The sequence below is a fragment of the Leptinotarsa decemlineata genome, unplaced genomic scaffold (genome assembly GCF_025532065.1).
Source record: "Leptinotarsa decemlineata unplaced genomic scaffold, Ldec_3_MD MMD2_tig00000035_RagTag_RagTag, whole genome shotgun sequence".
Classification (NCBI taxonomy): domain Eukaryota; kingdom Metazoa; phylum Arthropoda; class Insecta; order Coleoptera; family Chrysomelidae; genus Leptinotarsa; species Leptinotarsa decemlineata.
The window spans coordinates 23534906-23557695 of record NW_027412540.1 but is presented as its reverse complement, the minus strand read 5'-3'; the positions used below and the strand labels follow the sequence as shown (position 1 = coordinate 23557695).

Sequence of the window (22790 nt, the reverse complement as noted above, 5' to 3'; positions counted from 1 at the left end):
GCGGATGGATAGCTTTTATTGCCGCCGGCACTAAAGATAATTGCTACTACTGCTGGAAGTTCAGCCCTCTATCACTTTCTAGAACTGTCTACAACATTCTAGAGTATTCAGAAACATTCCACAATAATCCATAAGATCCCGAAACATTCTGGAATATTGTGGAATGCTAGCAATTACAATCTATGCGAATCTGGGTACCTGAATAATGCGATCTTTCCCTTCATTAAATGACGGAAAGTTACCAAATCAGGAAGCTCAGTGAAAACACTTTAGAAAACTTGTAAATCAATCATGGATCTTTCTCTCGTATACAAATGAAATACTACTATCCCTCACGAATACTGAATTACAAAGAACTACTTTTTTCTTTTTCGTTAGTACCTTAAATATTCTCGAAGGAAAATTAAACATTCAATATCCATGGAAAAATCTACACGAAGTGATAAATGATAATTTATTGATACAGAACTTCATTTGCAAAAATCACTCCCAAATCCAGAGTTTCGGTCGAAACCAGCCGCAATACTGGGTTTAGCCGAAGCAAGCTAGACTGATTTCGTCTCTATGATGCCATCCTGATAGTTTTATGTCACTCAAGTCGAAGAATCTGCTGCATTCTGATTGATTCAATAAACTCTGAAGGTACTTGAGAGTAAACAAGGCGTATACATTCAGTTTGGGTTAGTTGAGAAGGTTGTCTTTGTTCATTTTCTCACTGCTTGGACTACTGCTTGTGCTTGTTACAGTAGTTGTTTTGTATCATCATGCTGTATGATTCAATATTATTATAATTCCCTGTATAGTTCAAGTAAACGATATAGGGCAAACTGCGTTCCAACAGCTCCTCTTTAATAATATACTCGATGGAATTGAAAACACAAAAATAGGGGGAAGTCTCAGTATAGTGTGTCCATACTTTTCAGCAATACTCTCAAGAGCATACACTTTTTCAAATGTTTTTGTTTGTAAAACTTCAAGTAGTTGGTTTTTGGTTTAGTAATCTTCAAAACATAAATTGTCATCTATTAAAAAACTTTGTATTTCATCTTTCCTAGAATTTTTATTCGGTACTTTGATGAGCTGTTGCGAACGATAGGAAGCGCTGTCAAGAACTATTACACTATTCACATCTAAATTCGAGATCAATGTGTTTTCAAACCATTCCTCGAAAATATTAGCTTCCATGTTCTTATGATAGTCAACATTACAGTCCTCAAGTTTTTTCCACATAATTTCAAAGAATTCGGAACCCATCCTTTACTTCCTCCGCAATGCACAATGATTAGTCGCGATCCTTTGTTTGCAGACATGTTATTCGTACACATTCTCGAACCATCAGTCCACCCTTTCGTAACTGTGTCGTGAGTGTCATACCAAGTTTCCTCCAAGTAGTAAATTTTACGTTGTTCATGTCTATATTTAGTTATTTGTTCCAAGTATTTGATACGCAATTCCACTATTCTTCTGCTTGACATTTGTTTATTATTTCAAATCTAAATCCTAGTTTCTTTATCCAATTCTGAAGAGCAGCAGCTCATGATGGCCGGAAGTATTCAATTTCTTCCTTATGATTTCAGTTGTAGGAATCTCATTGCTTTTGTAACAGTCGTATATTGTTTTTTCAATGATTTTATTAGATGAACATATAAAGGTTTTGGTAATCCCGTATCACATCGCGTCTTGTGTTCATAAGGTTTGTTTTTGACTATTTTACTTACAGTTGAGAAAGGAATTTCGGTCAAATCTGATGTTGCTTGTAATAGTTTGTTTCCTTCGAAACCGAACTTGAGATGTAGATTCTTATATACATTGACACATACTCTTTGTGAAAAAGTCTGCGTTGTTATCACACTCGTTATTACTATTAGTACTTGTCCAAGGACGCCACATTTTGAACAGATAACAAAAATTTTAAGTAATTATAACTGCACCAATACCAAATTTCAACACTCGAATCACAATCAGTTCCTGAACTGAACATTGACGACACAACGGCGAATCTCATCCCCACATTCTATTCGTCACCGTAACATGACTTCAAATTTAATTTTATGACTCTTCAGCCAATCATAAAACTCGGTTCGTTAAAATTATCCAATGTCAACCGCCAATTCTTCAGTCCACGTGGACTAGTTCCCTGCGGCATTATTTCTCTGTATTGGTTTTTTGGCCTTTGAGATGCCGATAATTTTAAGTCGAAGGTTACTTCGACTATACCTGTTTTTGCTTCATGCAAATAGTCAATAACCCATACCGCAGCGTTTATTATAGAAATGCACAGGCCCCGTAATTGAAAACAATTCTGTGAAAATTATTCACTCCATTCGCCCCTCGGTTTTTTCTTGATATTAACATTTCACTAAACTCAAATACTAGCTACCAACCATAACAGCCAGTTTATTGAAAAATAATTAGTCAAATTACAATTTACGATAAACACTTCGTGATAGTTTTACGTTTCCCAAGATTAGTAAACGAATGCCAGTTGAATAAAAACTATTAAAATATCACCATTCTCTCGTTAGAATGAAAATTTATTGTCATGAATATGATATTAAGTAAACTAATCACAAGTTTCATATTATTGACTTGAAAATTTGCATACTGACCACGACCGAATCGAAAATGCGTTAACAAATCAGTACCGTTTTATCATTGCCTCGTTCAAAAACTGGTCCCGATTTGCATAACTCCACCTGAAACCTGTAACCGATGATGCAGGTCAAAAATCCACAAGTATATAAAATTCATTACCACTTTACAGCCATACAGTCTACAAGCAAAGTCGCGAGTAACCGTTACTTAAACTCGATTGCGATGCTTCGCAATCTGACGGTGATTTTATTCGTTGTTGAATTTGCGTTCGCGAGAATATACGATCGGTGTGAATTAGCAAAAGAACTCAGACACGTTCACGATTTTCCAGAAGAACACATTTCCACGTGGGTATGCATCGTCCAGCACGAATCGCAGTTCAACACTTCTGCGATGAATCCGGGAAGTGGTGACCACGGTCTATTCCAGATATCCCAGCTGTATTGGTGTTCGCCTCCGGGAGACGGTTTCGCCTGTAACACTGCCTGCTCCTTGTTCAGAGATGACAATATATCTGACGATGTAAGATGCGTCAAGAAAATTTACAAAGAACATACCCGTTTGTCGGGAAATGGTTTCAATGCTTGGGCTGTTTACCCGTTGTATTGCAAAGGAGACACCAGCAAATACATCGGTGGATGCCCAGGAAACTTGATTGACAACACTGTTAGTAGTACAGTAGAAGAAGAAGTCCCAGTCGACGAAGATGACGACGGATACGACTTTCCTCCTTTGCCGGGCTCCCCAAAAGTCTACAGTCGCTGTGAGTTAGCCAAAGAGCTGAAAAATGTTCACAAATTTCCAGAGGACCAGATTTCCAAATGGGTATGCATAGCTGAACATGAATCCAATTTCAATACCTCAGCCAACAATAAGGGTAGCGGCGATCATGGGCTTTTCCAGATATCAGAACAGTACTGGTGCTCTCCTTACGGAAGAGGCCTGGGGTGTAACGCAAACTGTGCGTCGTTTAGGGACAGAAGCATTGCTGATGATGTGAAGTGTATTCGGTTGATATACCAGGAGCACACTGCCATTTCCGGAGACGGTTTCAACGCTTGGGTGGTGTACCCCCTGTACTGTAAAGGAGATACGAGCAGTTATATCAGGGGGTGTTTCGGTGTAGATGATGACGGTTATGACTTCCCGCGTCTGCCAAGTCCCCCTAAGACAGTTCTGAATAACATAGTCGGTAATGCTATCGAGGATGATGGTTACGAGTTTCCTTCACTGCCAACAACTACAAGAAACGGATTATTTCCTTATTCGACTGAAAAAACATTAAGCTCAACAACTCGTGCACCTTCAGCACCAAAACTGAATGTGGAGGTTAGCAACTCAATTCCAATAGTCAGTTATCATTCTTCTTCGACTGTCCCACCTAAAATACCAGCAATACTATTTGAAACCAAGCAAACTACTGGTTTCAGTTTTGCTGGTAACACCCAAACTACGCCTAAATCTCTTTATACATTCAAGTCAAACCCTTCTCTAAATATCACCAAGTTATTAGATACATCTAGTGTACCAAAAAAACAATTTTCCAACAATTTGAATATTGTCCCATCTACTTCTCCCAAGTCGTTTGCCATACCTAACCAAAACACTTTTACCACCAAACCTGATGTATTCAAATCAAGCATTTATAGTCCCTTTTCCACTATTGCCACTAAAACCCCTTCGATCAAAAATACTGCCATACCTTCCCTTTCTTCTTCATCAACTCCCAATAATGCTTCTCTGTCACCTAAAGCTAGACAGTTAACATTCAAAACATTCCAACCCTTTACTATGAGACAGAGAACGGGAATACCAAGGCATACTAGACCCCCTGGTTTCCCACCAAGACCGTCTAGACCAAACGCTAGTCCACCAAGACCATCAAGACCTGGACCTCCACCCCCACCTGCAGGGCCTATTTTCACGTTACGGCCCACTACTTTTACTGGACCTGTCGCAACTTCTGTGTATGTCACTAGTCCGAAACCACTGGGAAGAGAGTTGAAAGCAGGTGCTAGCGATAGAAGTTATTTCGCCAGTGCTAGCTCCCTATCTAAGGTTTCAACATCTAGTAGTTCATCAGTACCTTCAACTACCTCGAGTAGTACGGTGAAACGGTCAGACAGTAGAGCAAGTGAACAGTTCCCTGGGTACTCGTTTTCCAGAACTAGGCTTGGTTTCAGACTTTTTCACAATTCGAGGAAATGAAAACTCTCGACGTAAATGAAGACTGTATAGTTTAAGTTACTGTTTGATTTATGTAAATTGTTTTTTAATAATATTTCAATTTTCAAGGTGCTTCTGTGTTAGTTTCTTTCCCTCATTTGCTTTATGGTGATAAAGAGTATTTGAATGGAGTCTTCGGCTTGAAACCAGATAAATCAAAGCATGAAACTTCACTCATATTGGAACCGGTAAGTCAAGAACTTCTCACAATGACAATAAAAATATAAAGAATTTATGTAGGCATAGAAAAGCCACAAATTTTCCAAAATATAAAATTTTCCACATTTCAAGTCACATTGTAATGATAATAATGTTTTCAAATTCCTTCGAAACATCTGAACAAAGAATTTTATTAAATTCTGACTTATTTAAAAGTATTAGTACACCCCTGTATCTTTTTTTATTGAAATTGAAATCAAGTCGTATTTCGTCGTGAAGAGTTTTTGAAGACCTTAATATATAATGAATTCAGCTTAGCGGGATCCAAAATTTACACGATTTTCAAAAAACATATTAGGCATATTTCAATCGAGAAGGTTCATTACAAAAAGTTGTTTGAAAGCTTCCTAAAACACCTTGCAGGGCCGTCGCCATGGAGGGGATGGGGGAGGAGCCTCCCCCCTGCTTTTTCGACCTGAGAAAAAGTTGAGAAATTTTGGGCCGTAAAGATAGAAAAAAAAATATTAAAAAAATGAATAAAAATTAAAAAACTGAAAATGAGAGAAAAGAAAGGAAGAGGTAATAAGAAAAGGGAAAGAACCAGGAGGTTGGGATTTTCCAACATGCATAACTTGGATTGTTTGAAAACTTCAAAAAAGTTTAATTTCTCCCAAATAAGAGAACAGTCCTGAACAGTCCAAAAATTTTGAAGTGACAATTTTACCAAATATCCAACTTTTCGCTGTTTTTTCGACTTGGAAAAGTTGGGAAAGATTAGACCGTGAAGATAGAAAAAATAATAGTAGAAGACAATAAGCACAGTATTATTTAAGAGTTGTTTCCTTTCATTTGTATTGAATATTCCTATACATGGTGGATATGGTGGAAAAACAAGGACCTTGGTCCAAAGTAGAATAATTCCCATTATTATTTTTATAATCACCAAAATTTATTTTTGTTTGTGCATACCCTAACGGGCATAAGCATTCAGCCAATAATATATTATAGTAGTAACTAGTCCCTCGGCTTTCATTTTTTCGATAGTTGGGAAATTTTGCTGGTGGGTTGGAACAATTTGGATCCCCCCCCCCCCGGTTTGTCTTTTCGAAAATGGATTCCAGCTATGGTTCAAAAAAAATTTATTAATTCCGTAACAAATACATTCTGTGAAACTCTGCATTATTGAAAATGTTTTTGGATACAACTTCAAACAAAACAGATATAGGGGTGATCAGAGTTGAAGTGATACAAGCTATATATCTTTTTGGATTTATAAAAGTTAAAATATGGCTGTTTGGGAAGATAATATGGTGAAAAAACCATTTAGCTTCTTTTCTAGAATTTCTCATGACCCCAGATGAAATGCAGGTGATACTTTTCAAATTGAATTGGTAGAGTTAGGAAACGAGAATTTAATGTTTTTGTTGTTTTTATTATTACCTTTCCAAAGTAGACTCAGTTCAGTTGTGTTCTTTCTATATCTGAATATATTTTCTCATTGAGACGCCCGTTTTTTGAAAAAAGAATGCGTAGATGTAGCTTACAGAATGAGTAATAGTCTAAGTAAATTTACTAAAAACAATAAAGACAAAACTTCGAATAGATCGAGAGCATATACGCTGACTTTGGGTCGGTGTATGACAAAGAAAGTATTAGGAAAAAAGGAACTACGGTTTTGAATTTGGATGTTTACGGCTTGAATAATCTAACAGAGTGATAACAAATTTCTACACATCTACTGCACATCTTGAGGGAGGGGCTTCTCACCGGCCATGACTGAGTCCAGCAGCTGTACTGAATGACCAAATAGAATTAAATAACTTTCCGTTACTGAATATTTTTTCAAATGTGGAAACTGGTATATGACCTCAGGTAATTTGATTTTATAATAATAATAATCGTCTTTATTATTTTCAAAAAATATATATAAAAAAACAAGATTGAGGAAATACATCAATGAAATATTTCAGTTCAGTTCTTGAATAAATTCAACAACTGAACTGTTCTTCCACTTAACCCTAAAAAATACCTCTCTATTGAATTTTCCTTAAATGATACGGAAACAAAGAAAAATATACAAATTTGTCCACACTACGACAAGTAAGTTTACAGAAGTAGGAGCAAAACGATGTGAAGTTCTGAAATCATATCACTGACGTGTATTAAATAAATGGCTATACATGAATTTTTGGAACCCAGCTGTACGTAATTCAAGGAAAAGGTCATTCATCACAATAAAGTGTTTTTTTAATACGTTGGTTTATATCAGATTATAACAAATATTGAAGGTTTGAGCCCACTTCAATATGGGCTCCACCTGTAGTAGCAACATGATGCTGGAACTCCAGACTGGATATCCCTGGCAGCTGAAGCCATTAATGGAAAAATAAGAAGAAGAATAACACCGTTCAAATGGCATGGGTTATGTTAGCTTTTAGAATCGATGTGGTTTATGGCTTAAGAAAACTCTACAAGAAAAGTCTAACGGGATCAAATCGCACGATCTATGTGGTCAGTTCACATCACCACTACGTGCAAATCGCTCATGCAGAATATCCAATGTGGCATACGCTGTGTGGCACGTAGCGCCATCTTGTTGAAACTGCATGTCGTTGGTGGTCAGAAGAAGTTGATAATCATTGACCCATATGCTCGCAGTTGACAGTGATGGCCTGGCTATCGATGTTCCAGGCTATCAAGGTTGCACGTGATGTTCGCGTCTCCAATCAGGCGGATGGATCTTTTCTGGATGGAATCCTGCCACTTCAGGGTATATTTGAGGGCGGAGCTCTATACAAGAGAACAATACTCCAAAGAAGGTCTGATCTGAGCTTTATAAAGCATCAAAAGTTGCTGAGGTGTGTATAGTTTTCTGGTTCAGAACAGTGTTCCAAGCTTTTGAGAAGCAGCCTTTGTAGTTCCAGCGACGTGATTGTGCCAAGACATATTGGTGTCCATTTTAACCCCCAACAAACTTATCGAAGCAGAAAGCAGAATTGTCTGACCTGACATTATTATATGCGGTTCGGAGACATTTACCTTCTTGGAGAAAATCAATGCCTGGGTTTTTGTGGCATTGAATTGAAGCTGGTTACTTACACTTCAATTCGAAATCACTTCTAGATCTTCATCAAGATATGCAACCTCCTGCTGCCGGTGAAGATGTGCCTCTGTAGTCGATATCCTGGAATCCAAATGGAATGACGAGACAAGTGTGCTGTCGTCAGCAAAGCAATATATTGGATTATTGGTTTTTTTCAATAAGTCGTTGATATACAATAAAAGAGGGTTGAAGACAATATGGATCCCCTGGAGAGCCATACACAGAAATGATTCGACAAGCCATAGCATCGAAGTTTGGTCAGCAAGCCATCATGCCACACACGGTCAAAGGCCTTAGAAATATCAAGCGAAACAACTCTTGATTCTCCATGTTTCTTGATTGCTTTATTCCAAATATGGGTGACATACGATAGAAAGTCGCCTGTTGATCTTTGTTTACGAAAGCCATATTGATGATCGCTCAATATGTTGAAGCCTTCCAAATATTTGAGGATATGGTGGTTTACGACTTTCTCCATGATTTTTGATATCACTCATAGCAAAGCGAGCAATCTTTCAAAAAGAAGGAAAAACCCCTTCCTTGTAAGACAGGTTGAAAAGTGTGAAAAGTCATTTGCGCATTTTTGATGACGGGCACTTCACCAGGGCCCTTGTTGATTTCGAGCTGTTTTAAAATTCGCCTGACTAGACGCTGTCGAAAAGAAATTTTGTACGGCACGGATTCTCCTGCAGACTCTCACAAACAACGGCGATGTTTTTGGCAGATCTTGCGTTTTGTCGACATACGGGTGTTGGTCGATCATTAACTGAACCAGTGGACTCAAATTTATCCACCACATTGCGAATAGTCCTCTCGATAGGACGATTATGGAGACCGTAAATTGGCCGAAGCGCGCGGTACGTTGCCTGAACACCCATTTTGATGAAAATATTTTATTATTTGCACGTGTTGTTGATTGCTATATGCGTTTATAGTGATTTGGTAAAACAGACTGGATAAATGACAACTAATTTGACAGATGTAGCTTCAACAAGATGGCCGTTATTAAGAGTCAAAGTTGGGAAGTCCCTGTTGGAAGACCCTATATTCTCTCTTTAGAACATAAAATAGGCCTTTCAAGAACATATTAGGTGTGAATATTGTCTTGGGAAATTGTTAACAATTATTTTTTGAAATGTTTTTATTTTGATACGGAATATTAAAAAATGTTTTTAGCTTCAAGTAATTATGTTTGAATTTTCAACCAAAAGAGATTCGCATGAAAAAATAATATTTGATACCTAGTAATTATTTCATATACCTCTGCCCTGAGGTATATTATACTATGAAAAGGTGAATATGTCAAGGATGAGTTCTTACTAATTATTTTTCAATTAACTCATTGACCTTTTCATAGTAATGCAGAAATATGTTTTTATTTATGTTTCTGGAAACGAACTAATGGAATGGTTGTTTCTTTATCACAATTACATACATTATCAGTATCCAATAAAGTCTTCGGTTTTTAAGAAGGGGATCTATGAAACTAACACATAAGAGAAATGAAAAGCCGCTTATTAGAAATTTAATGTTAACATTCCTGTGACTAGTTTCAGAAAAGTGGTCGCTTGATATGTCTTGGACAATATTTCAAATATTTTTCAATATTTCCTTATAACCGATCAACTATCAGTAATATTTACGTTTTATTGAAGTGATAACAGAGAGTGATCTTCAGAGGTGAACGGGACTCTTTTGGAAAATATTTTGCAGAACAAGATGTTTGTTGCTTGCAAAAATTTTATGGTTTTTAAAAATAATCGTGTTACTAAGTGTTTCAAGTGCTTCAGATTCAATCGTACAAATCTTTGTTGTTTGATAAAATTTTATTGTTTTTGAAAATATTCGTGTTTCAAGTGTTTCAGATTCAATTGCACAACCAATAAATAGACAAACAATCTCATATGTCTGTGCTGTAGAGGAAGACATTCTGAGAATACATGTCATACATAAAAAAATGAATTGAAATGTCTGAATTGTGAATATTGAAACTCAAAATATGATACTTATATTTGTACGGCTCTGTAATTAAATATTATGAGAACAATTTATACTCTCAAATTGATTTCAATGGCTAATGATGATATCTTCATAAGTATCTTCAGCTAGCAAAGGGTTCAAAGGCTTTCCCATTAATAAACCTTCGCTTCAAGAGTGAAAATTGTCATTGAATTGAAAATTATCTTGAGATAGGCAAATCGTCAGTAAATCTAAAATTACCTGTTCGGTTGCCAAACTTGGTTTTGTTCAAAGAGCATGTATAACACAAAGATGATTTTTCAGGTCAGCGGAATTCCTCTTCGTATCTACCAAAGAGTACAATTCAACATCTTCTTGAGACCTATAGAAAATATGATAAGTTTGGAGAATGTTAGCACATCTCTCTTTCCATTGTTTTGGGTAGAAGAGGTGAGTATTAAAAATTACATGTTCCCTCATTAGCCCATTCTCAAAAGTATATAAAAAATATGTTTCAAGCCTATTGATAACTTTTTTTAATAAATGGGGTATATTTAATGTGAACCAGTTTGGTTTTCGCAAAAGATTGTCCACAAGTCAAGCGATTACACAGTTCCTCAATAACGTGTACAGGGAGTTGGATAAAGGTAAAAAGACGCTAGGTATTTTCATAAAACTTAAGTAAGGCATTTGATCTGGTAGATCACAAAATTCTCCTAACAAAGCTTGAAATGTATGTAATCAGGGGAATAACCCATAAATGGTAAGTAACTTAGACGGTAGATATTACTATGTAGAGGTTAGCAGAAATAAACCAGAATCTGAAAATTGTTTCGTCAGGGTTATATATTAGGTCCACTCTTATATATATATATATATATATATATATATATATATATTTTATTGATGCAACTAATTTTCATTTATTTTGAGTATTTCAATATTAAATTCTACAAAAAGGATTTGAAGCTTTATATCTTCTATTAATTATCTGCAAGCGCTTTCGACAGTTGGTAGTACTGTCATCATCTGGCACTCCTCAAACAGACAGAGGGTTGTTAATGTTAATGGAATAGTACACAACGGATGAACACCCGGAAAAACAACACATCATATATATATATATATATATATATATATATATATATATATATATATAATCTAGAAAGGTTAATGCAGTCAAGCTGCTGGAAAATAATTCCATGAAAATCAAAAAATAAATAGATAAGTACGTTTTGATCACTCCCATATTGATTTCAATTTAAGAGCCACCGGTAGACAGCTGTTTCAGCCTATTGGGCATCGTCAGTACCGGGCAGGCGGTTCTCGATTGAAGACAAAATGACGTTAACCATCTTGACTTTATTCAGGTTGAAGCCTGGCCTCCTTCCCCTTTTAACTGAAGTTTGTCAGAGAGACAAATGGGTCACAACTGATGTTTGATGGTGGCATGAAAGTCCTTAGACATCCATACCGCCCTTCGCGTTATACCCCTACCTGGCTGGGGTGAGATAGATGAAGATATTATTCATCTGTTAACGGAGGACATAGGGGCCTCATACGACAGAGTGTCGGGGCCTTCTATATCGGGAGGGGTCGTCTACAGCGTAATCTATAGCTTCCCTGACTAAAGAAGACAAAATGAGAAAAACCAAAAAAGTAATTGATAAATATAGTTGCGTAAACGCAAGCGAAACATAAGTGGAACCACCTATTGGTGTGACAACCAAGTCAACTTGCCAAGTTTTTATCTCAGTCTTGGTGGTTTGACCAATCAGCCGACAACTTACAACACTTCATTCGACGCGCGTTTCACCAACCAATAGGCGTCTTCACAATATCAGGTAGACAGTCTGGTTATTTTGGAAGTATTACCTTGTTGGAATGATATTGCAATGTTAATTATATTTTTTGTACTTTCATACCTTTAGAGTTGTTATTGAAAAAAGCACTTGAAAATTTGAACTGCTCCATTGTAAAATTTAATTGTGGAACGTCTTGTTCATTGAGCTTTGTATTATTTTCAGTCTCTCGTCCTCGATGATCAATACGTCGATTCGCTCAAGAAAGATCTTTTTCGAACCATGCACATAATTGACATTCTGAAATGGGTTGTCATTGGAATTGGAGTGGCATGTACCTTAACTGCAATGGTACTGAGGATGTATTCTAACACACCTTGATGGCCTACAAACCCGTTTCCTTTCATCAATTGAATTAATTACACCATAGTTTTGGATTTGACACTTTTTTGAATGAGATTAAAAAATTTGGGAAGGTATTTATTCTGATGGAATTCCTATTCGTGAAAACATCTTATCCGGATATTAAGCTCAAGATATTTAACGGTTACTCTCGATATAATATTTTGAGAAAATTGAAGTCAGATTTTCCTCATATGTAACAAAGTTTGCTCACAATGACAAGTTCAGAGAAGAATTTGATACTCATTCAACAATTATTGGAAATAATTTTAAATGAACACAGTATAAACCAAAAGTTCAAGAACCGTCAAACATCTTCATTGTCTGTAAACATTTTTCTTCGAATGTGGTAGGGACGTTAATGCAGTATTGATCAAATAGAATGTATTTATTTTTTCAATACCCAAAAAAGTACATTCAAAAATACTGAAAACAACGTTTTGATGAAATTTTTCTCAGCAGAGTGATAAAACAAATCCAGTTCCGGATTTTTCAGTGTTTCCTGTAAAACATTTATATACCCCCTATAAAATCCTATCTTGGAGTATACTACAAGTGTAATCGATACTATTCAATCTAATCAAAATTAAATATAGCTTGTCAGTGTGATGTACTGGTGATATTCACATGAACATTTGAAGTTTTGAAGATGTTACTAAATGCATTGTTCAAGTTTTTCCTGAACTTGTCTTATATGGGGCTACGTATAGGCTACATACAACTTAAATTGGTCAACCTTTATGTATATTTACACATTATGTATATTTTATAACACCAGAGCCAATGTTGTCAGCTCATATACCAGCTCAGCTATTTTTAAGTAGAGATTATGTAGTTACATTTGTAGACAGTTGCTGCATGCAATTTCTTGAAAATCGACACTGAAAACACTGAACAAGACCAATAGAAATACTTCTTCCACTCATCAGAAATGAAACAGTCTACTTGAAACTCATCAACACAGTTTATTATATGATTTTCACTACAAAGGGTTTTACAAAAAACGCGACACGTGTTTCGCTATACGATAGCTTTCTCGAACGTAACAATTGAGAAAGCGAAATCATATATGAAACAGTCTATTTGCAACTCATTAATACAGTTTATTATATGATTTTCATTGCAAAGGGTTATACAAAAACCGCGACACGTGTTTCGCTATACAATAGCTTTCTCAAGCGTCTGAGCTATTGTATAGCAAAACACGTGTCGCGATTTTTGTAAAACTATAGTGAAATTCATTCATACAATAAACTGAGTTTCAATATGTATTTTCATCAAGTACCGGCCAGTTCTATTCAATTAGTCTACCTGAGCTACTTTTTTATTGAAGGAGCGGTATAACAAGCTTCTTATACATTTGTATACACTTTTGATTATCAAATACATGAGAACGTGTTTGAGATTTCCACTTGACCCTTCACAAAACCGCGACACGTGTTTCGCTATACAATAGCATCTTCAGGCATCACATCACTGTAGAGACACCTGTGATGCCAATAATATTGTGACCCCTGAAGATGCTATTGTATAGCGAAACACGTGTCGCGGTTTTGTAAACACTGTCGAGTGGAAATCTCACATTGAAGTGTTTTTTGAATACGTTATAATGGATTTTCATCGAGTATCGGTCAGTTCTATCATAAATACATGAGAGAAGGCTAGTTTATGTCGGTATCTTTAACTGTAGTATTTTGTTTGCTTGTACAACCCTGATTATCAATTAGGTAGATGGTGAGAGTGTTGCAAAATAGTTTTTAAAAGTTTTGTGGACATATAGTTTGTTATTATATTACTATTTAGCAACTCTTCAATGTCGGTAACAGTTTGTTGAATTTTACTGTAATGTTGCATAAGTGGAAGCTGATCCAAACTTTGATACCGAGAAAACAAATGAAAGTTTTTCTTTTTCAATAAGATTATTTATGAATACAAATAAAAATATCACTTTCAAAACATAAATAGCAAAATCACATCTCTTCAACGGTGGATTGAAATAATTAAACATGATAATGAATTGTTTAGATTGTGTATTTTCATTTTTTTAACACATAATAATCAAAAACTTTCTTGAGAATCTATTTTATCCCTAATTATTTTCATTATCAAAGTGGTTCGTAGGATAACACACAGATGGCGCTACTAGCAATGAATCCATATGAGTATTAGTTCACCCTAACCTTCAAAAGACACGTGTACAAATTTCACAGCTGTCGGACTATTATACTATAACAATTTTCAATTGAACGTGATTCATTAGCAACGTCGCACTTGAATTGACCAACGGATAATCCTCTTACCAACTCTGCAGAGGCGTACCAAAATAATATTTTTATTTATTTAAACACATAGGTAATTACATAAAAATTGTTATAGTAGGTGGCGCTACCTGGTGTCAATGGTAAAACTGATTACATTTTCTTATTATGCCTAATACAGTACTTCAAAAAAACAGAAAAAATTACAAAATAATTATTATGTTGTTTTTATATAGAAACAGAACTACAAAGCAAAGAAATAATTACCTATGTTATGCTTATGAAGTTTCAGAATCCATTGACTCGTCCGAAGAGAAATCTTCAGTCACACTTGAATCTATTATTATTTGGTCGAAAACAGTGTTTACCATCCCGTCCAATCTCCACATTTTCTCTTCTTCCTTGTTCACATTAGCTACAGCATTAACCCAATCTTCTTTCCGTATCCGTTCCATTGCGAGTTCTAATAAACGTTGGGCATCAGAAATTTTATATGTCACGTTTTCACGAGCTACGTAACCCTTAATTTGAGCCCAGATTCATTCTATCGGGTTTAACTCGCAATGGTAAGGAGGAAGTCTCAAAATGGTGATGCCTTCAGCACGAGCTATTGTATCCACCACATGCTGGCGATATCTGTCACGATGTTGTTTAATGACACTCATAAGCTCGGCCTCAACCATGTCCTCGGAAAATGGAATTCCTTTCTGTCCTAACCAACTCTGCATGTCTGCTTTTCTGGTGGTCATAGTTGGCAGCTGTTCTACTGATCGGCTGTGATAAGGAGTGTTATCCATTACTATTACCGAATTTGGCTCGACTCGTGAAAGAAGGGATTCAAACTATCCTTCAAAGCGTTGGGCGTCCATGTCTTCGTGATAATCCCCCGTTTTTTTGGATAAAAAAATTAGTGCACTATCGTCTAAAAAGCGACTCTCGCTACCTATATGGACGACAATTAGTCGTTGCCCTTTACCCATTGGTCCGCGTAACCCTGTTGATAAACCATCCACAAATGCTTTACGATAACTAGTTACAGTAGTATCTTGCCAGATTTTAGATACTGTGTGACCAGCATTCACTCACGTTTCGTCCAGATAATAAATCTTCTTGTGAGCAGAACGCATTTCTCTAATAGAGCGAAGATATCTCCGTCGCCATGAGACTATATCGTCTCTTTCTATTAAGATAGATTTACGGGATCGTTTGGCATATATAAATTTTAAATATTCTTTTATCATTTTCCATAACTTCTCTTTGCTCATTTTTGGAATGAGATCATTATCCATTACCTTTGTCCTAATGGATTCGAGGGTTGGCGCTTTATTCGCAAAAAAGAAAGAATAAATGGTATAGCGTACAAAATTTTTCTGTACTTCTGAAGCTTGCACAATCCCAGTCACCTTTTTTTTTCACGTACAATACATTCAATTGCCGACACGGATATTCCCGTTAAAAATGAACACTGGGCTACAGCTTTCACTGTACGGAGTGTATTTTTTAAATTTTCGTACCTACGTATTTTGGACCTACTACGGCATCCATTTTAATACTATAAAAATAATAAAATTCAATCATATTATTCAGCTATTTGTCGGTTGTTCATTTACCTCAAAAACTATTTTAAAGTTGATGTATTTTGAAAAACATTTTATTGTGAGATTTTCACTAGAACATATGTTAATATGTGTTTCGCTGCACAGTAGCTCTTTCAAGCGTGTTCACTAACAAACTGAATTCTACATACATTGTGATTTATATATACTTTTTGAAATATTACTATCTACCTAGAAAGTAATAATATTCTAGGAACTAATTAATGACAGTTATACCTGAGTTTAACCGAACATTCATACCTGAGTTTAATGACTGGGTCAACTAATTATCTCACAATAAAGTGTGAATGTGATGAAAATCTATTATAATGTATTTTGAAAAACAAATATCGGCCAACTCTATCTTATATTTCAAAGTTAATAAATATAACAGTCTTTTTTAATAAATATAATAAAATATATTTAATGAATACAAAATGCAGAAACAGAACACACTACGCCTATGCAGATAAGGACACTTGATAATGGCATTTTAAGGACGCAAATATAATAGACCTGCGAAGTGTTGATCAGTTTACCGATGTTTCAAAGTATTTAATGAATTGAAAGGGTTATATTTTTAGGAGTGATTAATTTTTTGGGAAAGAAAGTTTTTGGCTTTCTACTACTCCATCTGATACAAAAAAATGGATGAGAGAATCTTCCAAAGAAAGGAAGGATTAATCAATTTGAAAATAAGTAACTCTATACATGGATGTGTAGATCATGCAAAGAAGTAACTTTCAGACACAAACTGAAAGAAAGTCCTCCTGAAACAGCTACTTTCATATAAACATTGAATTACACGAAAGAAAAAATTCTTTGGAAGATTCTCTCATCCATTTGTTTGTATCAGATGGAGTAGTAGAAAGCCAAAAACTTTCTTTCCCAAAATATTTAATGAACTGGTTCACCTATTCGCTCGTAGATCCTATCGATATGCAGAAGCTATCTTGTTACGGGGGGCAAATTTTAAGGAATCATCTTACTTTTCAATTATTTACAATGACGATGCATAGGCAATAAAAATGACCCCTGTAAGAATTCAGTTCTAACATTTAACATTGTTGCCGTTAACTCTCAGTTCAATTTGCATATGAGTTACCTTCAATTGAAAATTGTTATACTATAGTTTGTGAGATGGAATGGATAAAACATTGCTTATTGGCGAAAAAAACACTGTTGAAGCGAAGACTTGGCTTGATAAACATTATTCGGACTTTGCACCAGGAAAATTACGTTGAGAAGTGGTTTGCAACGAGGAAGAAGCACGCAGTGAAGGCTCGAAACAAGCTGTTTCTGACAAAAATATGAAAAAGTCCACAAAATAATTTTGGATGACCGCAAAGTGAAGTTGATCGATATAGCTGAGGCTCTAAAGATATTAAAGGAACGTGTTGGACCTATCGTTCATGAATATTTGGGAATGCGAAAGCTCTATTCAAAGTGGGTGCCGCGCGAGTTCACAATCGACCAAAACAACAACGAAGTGATGAATCTGAGCAGTGTTTGAAGCTGTTCCACTATAAAAATCCGAATTAATGCGTCGATATCTGACACTGAATTAACCATGGTTCCATAATTTCACACCAGAATCAAAACGACCGTCATCTGAGTGGACTGCACATGGTGAACTGACTCCAAATCAGTGATTTGGGATGCCCATGGTATAATATCAACCAACTACCTCGAAAATGATAGAAACCATCTGATTACAAAGCGTTATTGGAGCTTTTCAAGGACAAATTATCGGAAAACTTTTCAATGTCTTTGATTATTAAAAACAAAGTAGAAAATCAAATTTTTTGAATTTTTCCAACGGAAATATATTCTGAAGGCTTTCAAGAAAAGCTTCAAGAAGTGGAAAAAATTTGAGGTTTTTAGTTTAAAAATTATCAGGGTTTTTATGTAAATTCAAAACTTATAAAAATTAGTTAACTGAGTATATCTAATAAAATAATCACATTAAAAATGTTTTCCATAGATTTTCGTTTGGTCAAGTGTCTAGAAGGTATGTGATTTTTTTTAATAATGATATTTAATGGGTTAAAATAATGTTTACTGTTCAAGGCCCGTATCGGTCAGAGCGTGCGGGACGCGTATCGTCCGCTTTTAGCTCTATTTTCGCATCTAAATTAAAATTATAAATTTTCCGGGAGATAAAAGTTTTATTTAGGAAATTTCCTCCTCTTTTAGAATCTTTTTCCAAATTTCGGATATCTTCAATATTCTCCGAGTTATTTGCAAAAAACCAAACCCCCCCTTTTTTACTAAATTCTTAATAACTTTTGCAATTTTTTCGAGCCCCTCTTGAAATTTTTCAGAAAGTTGCTAGAGGTCATTCCGAATCGAATGGGCTTTGGATCATAATTTTCGGTGCCCTTGGACAGAAGTCCCAAAAAAGGATTTTGTCACCCAGACTACTAATTATTGCCGTACTGAAGAAAATGTTCTCCAGTAGTATTTGATGATGGTAACTGAGGTTGAGAAGTTAAACTGAATAGGGTTATTCAGTTTATTCAGATCGCTATTACAGATCCCTATTTGTGACGTCAGAATATGTTATGGATTTTCAAGTGTTATTTAGTTGTATCATACAAAATAATCCGAAATGGGAAGTATTCTTGCGAGGTATTCCAGCACATCATAATGAAATACTGTTACATTGAACCAAATTCAATAAAATGTCACAAACACTAATAGTTCTAAAGAACAGACAAACATGTGTAACTCTCAGACAAAAAGAAAATCAAAAATCATCATTCAGGAAATCACTGAAGGAGTAATAGGCTTTTGCCTATGGTCCAGTTTTTTGGGATGTGGAAGTTTATTAAATATCCTCATATCTGCGTAGTGTGGAGATATTTCAAATGTCTTCAAATTATGCTTTGTAACTGAAAGTGCATCAGCGTTTCTTGTGGAATATGAATGATAAACTGAGTTTTTTTGTGAATTCATTAATATGTTGCTTTACATATAACCTAATTAAAATTTATGTGACGTGTGAATTCCTTTGAGTCTTGATTGAGTCATGGAAGATTTATTATTACAGGTGTAATAAAAATATGAAAATATCCACGATGAACTGAAAGTGATATAGGTAAAAGTAAGCAAAACAAAACAAAAATAAGCGATACACAATGTTTAATGGAAGCCAAGGTTTTTCTGACACATTCAGATTATATTGAGAATGATTGTTATTAAATCTCATAATCTTAAATAGTCATCGATAACATCTCGTTGTTGGGATGATACTCACCGCACTTTCTTGTTGAATATCATATTAATCTATAATTTCGATCCATCAATCAATTTATCCGTCATGAGAAATTCACATATACATAGTTTGAATAAAAATATAAAGTCTCTTATTCCGAAACATCGATGTCCGCCGGTGACAGTGTTCCATGAAAGAGATATTTCACCTCTTTCATTAACTATTGTGTAGCAATCCTATGAATGATATCTGATTCATTTCGGTAAATGATTACAGAACACCCGCAACAGGTTACCCTTGAGCTTTCAACATATGTACACAGTAATCACTAGGCACTTCATAAATTCCAAAAATTACAATATTTATCTGTTTTGATTTTAATTTTGTTTGTCAGACGACTTGCAAACTGATAGCTTCGACTGTTAAGCAAATTATCGTTTGTAACCTAGTGAGATTAATTGAGGTACTTGTTCTTTGCTTAGTACTTCTTTTTCGTACACTTCGAAGTACGTGATGTGAAAACGAAATCCTTGAAGAAAAATCTACTTGAGACTGTTTTACTGTAGGAATATTATCATCTACAGTAGTTTAAATCCAACTTAACGCGGTGTATTTGTGCATATACAGTGCATTTCTTTAATGTCCCCCTCTTTTATTTTTTGAACGGGTCAACTAAAAAAAATTGAAATTTGGGATACTGAAATTAATGCATGAATACTTTATTTTGAAGTAAAATTGACAGATGAAACTTTCGAGATGGCGATTGGGCGTCATCTAGGAAAAAAATTTAATGAAAAGGGGGTTTTGTGACGAATACTTCACAACCCTAGAATATGAAGTCAATATCTTCACCTACTACAAAATGGAGGAACATTTAATAATTTCCTGAAGTCAAACACATTAGTATCGATATTTCTAGAAATATTCCTTTTTATCTGCCATATTCTAACAACCCGATAAGATTTGGTAAGTTATTTATTGTTTATAAAAAATGTCAGTACGACAATGAACATCAGTGTTCAGTTTGAATATTCTCATTTAGTTCTCGGTTTCACTAGTAGAAAGTGATACCTTTCTCAACAATCTCTAAAACGGTTAATTCTCATCCATTGGAAAAAATAATTGAAGCGATTTTTATTTACGGTGCGACGCGTAATTTTCACGAGACCGAAAAGATTGTCTATGAACGTTTTCCGAATCGTCTCGAGGGAACTTGTATTCAAATTCACATAACATAACAAAAGGCCCCCAGGTCATCCGCCCATTCCGGAAGAACAGCAAGGGCAAATAATTGGTGAGATGGTAGTAAATCCTGAACAGTCTACTTATTCCGTCGCGAATGTTTGTGAGGTGTCTCCTTCTAGTGTGTGTAGACTTCTGAAGAGGGACTAGGTATCATCCATACAAAATTAAAATGGTACACCAATTAACTGAAGATGGCCCTGATCGAAGAACAGAATTCTGCGAAATCATGACGGAAACCATTGCAAGGCATTCTACCTATCTCCACAATATTTGTTTTAGTGACGAATGTACATTTTTTCAAACGGCAATATTGGAGTGACCCCAACCCTCACGTTTTCCGGAAAACACATACCCAATATCCAGAAAAAATTAAAGTTTGGGCAGGAATATTGGGAAACCATATTGTAGGACATCTATTTATTGATGAAAATTCAACAGGGAACTGTATTTGAATATACTGGAAACTACTGTTGACCCTCTCATCACTGAAATTGTCGAAGCGAATCCTAACGAATTCTATATGGATATTGTATTCCAACAAGATGGAGTACCACCACATTACTCCAGACAAGTAAGAAACTATTTGGATACAACTTTTCCTGGTCATTGGATTGGTCGTCGAGGTCTTACAGAATGACCAGTCCGCTCGCTAGATTTGACACCTTTGGACTTTTTTATGGGGCTATTTGAAGCAAAAGGTGTGCGCAACTGAACCTGCTTTAATAATAAATATTTGTAGAGATATTGACGTTACTGTGTTTGAAAATTTTTGGCGTGAAATATCGGATAGGCTGTTCAAGAAGTATAAGGCTACCATTTTGAGCATCTTCTGATCTGACCTCAAACTTATTACCTCATATTATGTAGTTATGTAGTTAAATTTCAATGTATTCAGGCAATTATTAAAAGTTTCGCCATTTTGTAGTAGGTGAAGATATTAACATCATATTCTAGGACTGTGAAGCATTTATTAGGAGCTTCAAAAATATGTGTCACAAGACCCACCATTTCCATGGAATTTTTTTTTCCAGATGGCGCCCAGTCGCCATCTTGAAAGTTTCATCTGTCAATTTCACTTGAAAATAAAGTATTCATGCATTAATTTCATTATCTTAAATTAAAATTTTTTGAGTTGACCCGTACAAAAAATAAAAGGGAAGGGGGACAAAGAAATGCACTGTATAAAAAGTAACTACAGGTATTGACGAAATTCTAAAGATAATGATACAATTGCGAAAAGTTTGAGTATTACTTTCAATCGATCAAATAGACCAATACATAATACCCAAACGGGTGTAGAACATGTCAATAATATAAATAGATTATAGATAAAAAAAGATAAAAAATTAGTAGCTTATGAACTGAGATTACATATGAAAACATTCCTATTTTATTTGAAAGGGTTATATTTTCAGGAGTGACTAATTTTTGGGAAAGTTTTTGGCTTTCTACTACTCTGATCTGATCTGTTTCTGATCTGTTTTTCCGTTAACCAGCTGTCGCACCCCTTCGAACGACAACCCTCAAAAGCCGAAACTTGTGCGAGCTAAGGATTAACGAGGTCTTACCTTTTAACGTGTGATTCCTAACACGGGTTGGACGATAGCAAGTGAAGATCGATCGTTCAGACTAGGGCTTGAACCACCGACCAACACGGCAGTCAATTCGAGTGAGTGAACAAAGCACTCACGCCGAACCGCTTGGCTACCGATCGACTCTATCTACCGCTACCGACTCTATCTTGATACATAAAAATGTGGGAATCTCCCAAAGAAAGGAAAGAAGTAATCAATTTTGAAAGAAATAACTCTATACATAGATGTGTAGATCATGCAAAGAAGTAACTTTCAGACACAAATATGGAAGAAAAAGCCTTCCTGAAACAGCTATTTTCATATAAACATTGAATTACACGAAAGAAAAAATATTTCGAAACAATTACTTTTATATGAACACTGAATTATACGAAAACATTTTTTTTTTCTACTCAGTTTGTATTCCAAACATTCGTTATAAAATTAAATCAGATATAATTCACAGGATTTCTACACAATATACAGTGTTCCATATAAGTTAAATTTTTATTTACATTCAGTATATAGTGTAGAAACGCTGTGAATGATGTCTGATTTAATTTCATAACGAATGTTTGGAATAAAAACTGAGTAGAAAAAGTGTTTTCTTTATAATTCAGTGTTCATATACTTAAAAGTATTTGTTTCGAGCTAT

General features: G+C 35.2%; 2 protein-coding genes across 2 annotated transcripts in view; both read left to right on the top strand.

Annotated features, from left to right (window-relative positions):
• LOC111513986 (sensory neuron membrane protein 2) overlaps positions 1-15511 on the top strand; it is a 28988-nt gene extending 13477 nt beyond the window's left edge. Inside the window, exons 7-9 of the mRNA XM_074172064.1 lie at positions 4891-5009; positions 10367-10492; positions 12070-15511. Coding sequence (XP_074028165.1) covers positions 4891-5009; positions 10367-10492; positions 12070-12225 — 401 coding nt within the window. The 3' untranslated portion in view covers positions 12226-15511. The remainder of the gene's footprint in view (positions 1-4890; positions 5010-10366; positions 10493-12069) is intronic.
• Positions 2750-4893, top strand: Lyz (lysozyme). Its single transcript, XM_023170211.2, has one exon. It carries the CDS (start codon positions 2818-2820, stop codon positions 4801-4803), a length of 1986 nt encoding a protein of 661 aa, XP_023025979.2. The 5' UTR covers positions 2750-2817; the 3' UTR covers positions 4804-4893.
• Positions 15512-22790: the final 7279 nt, after the last annotated feature.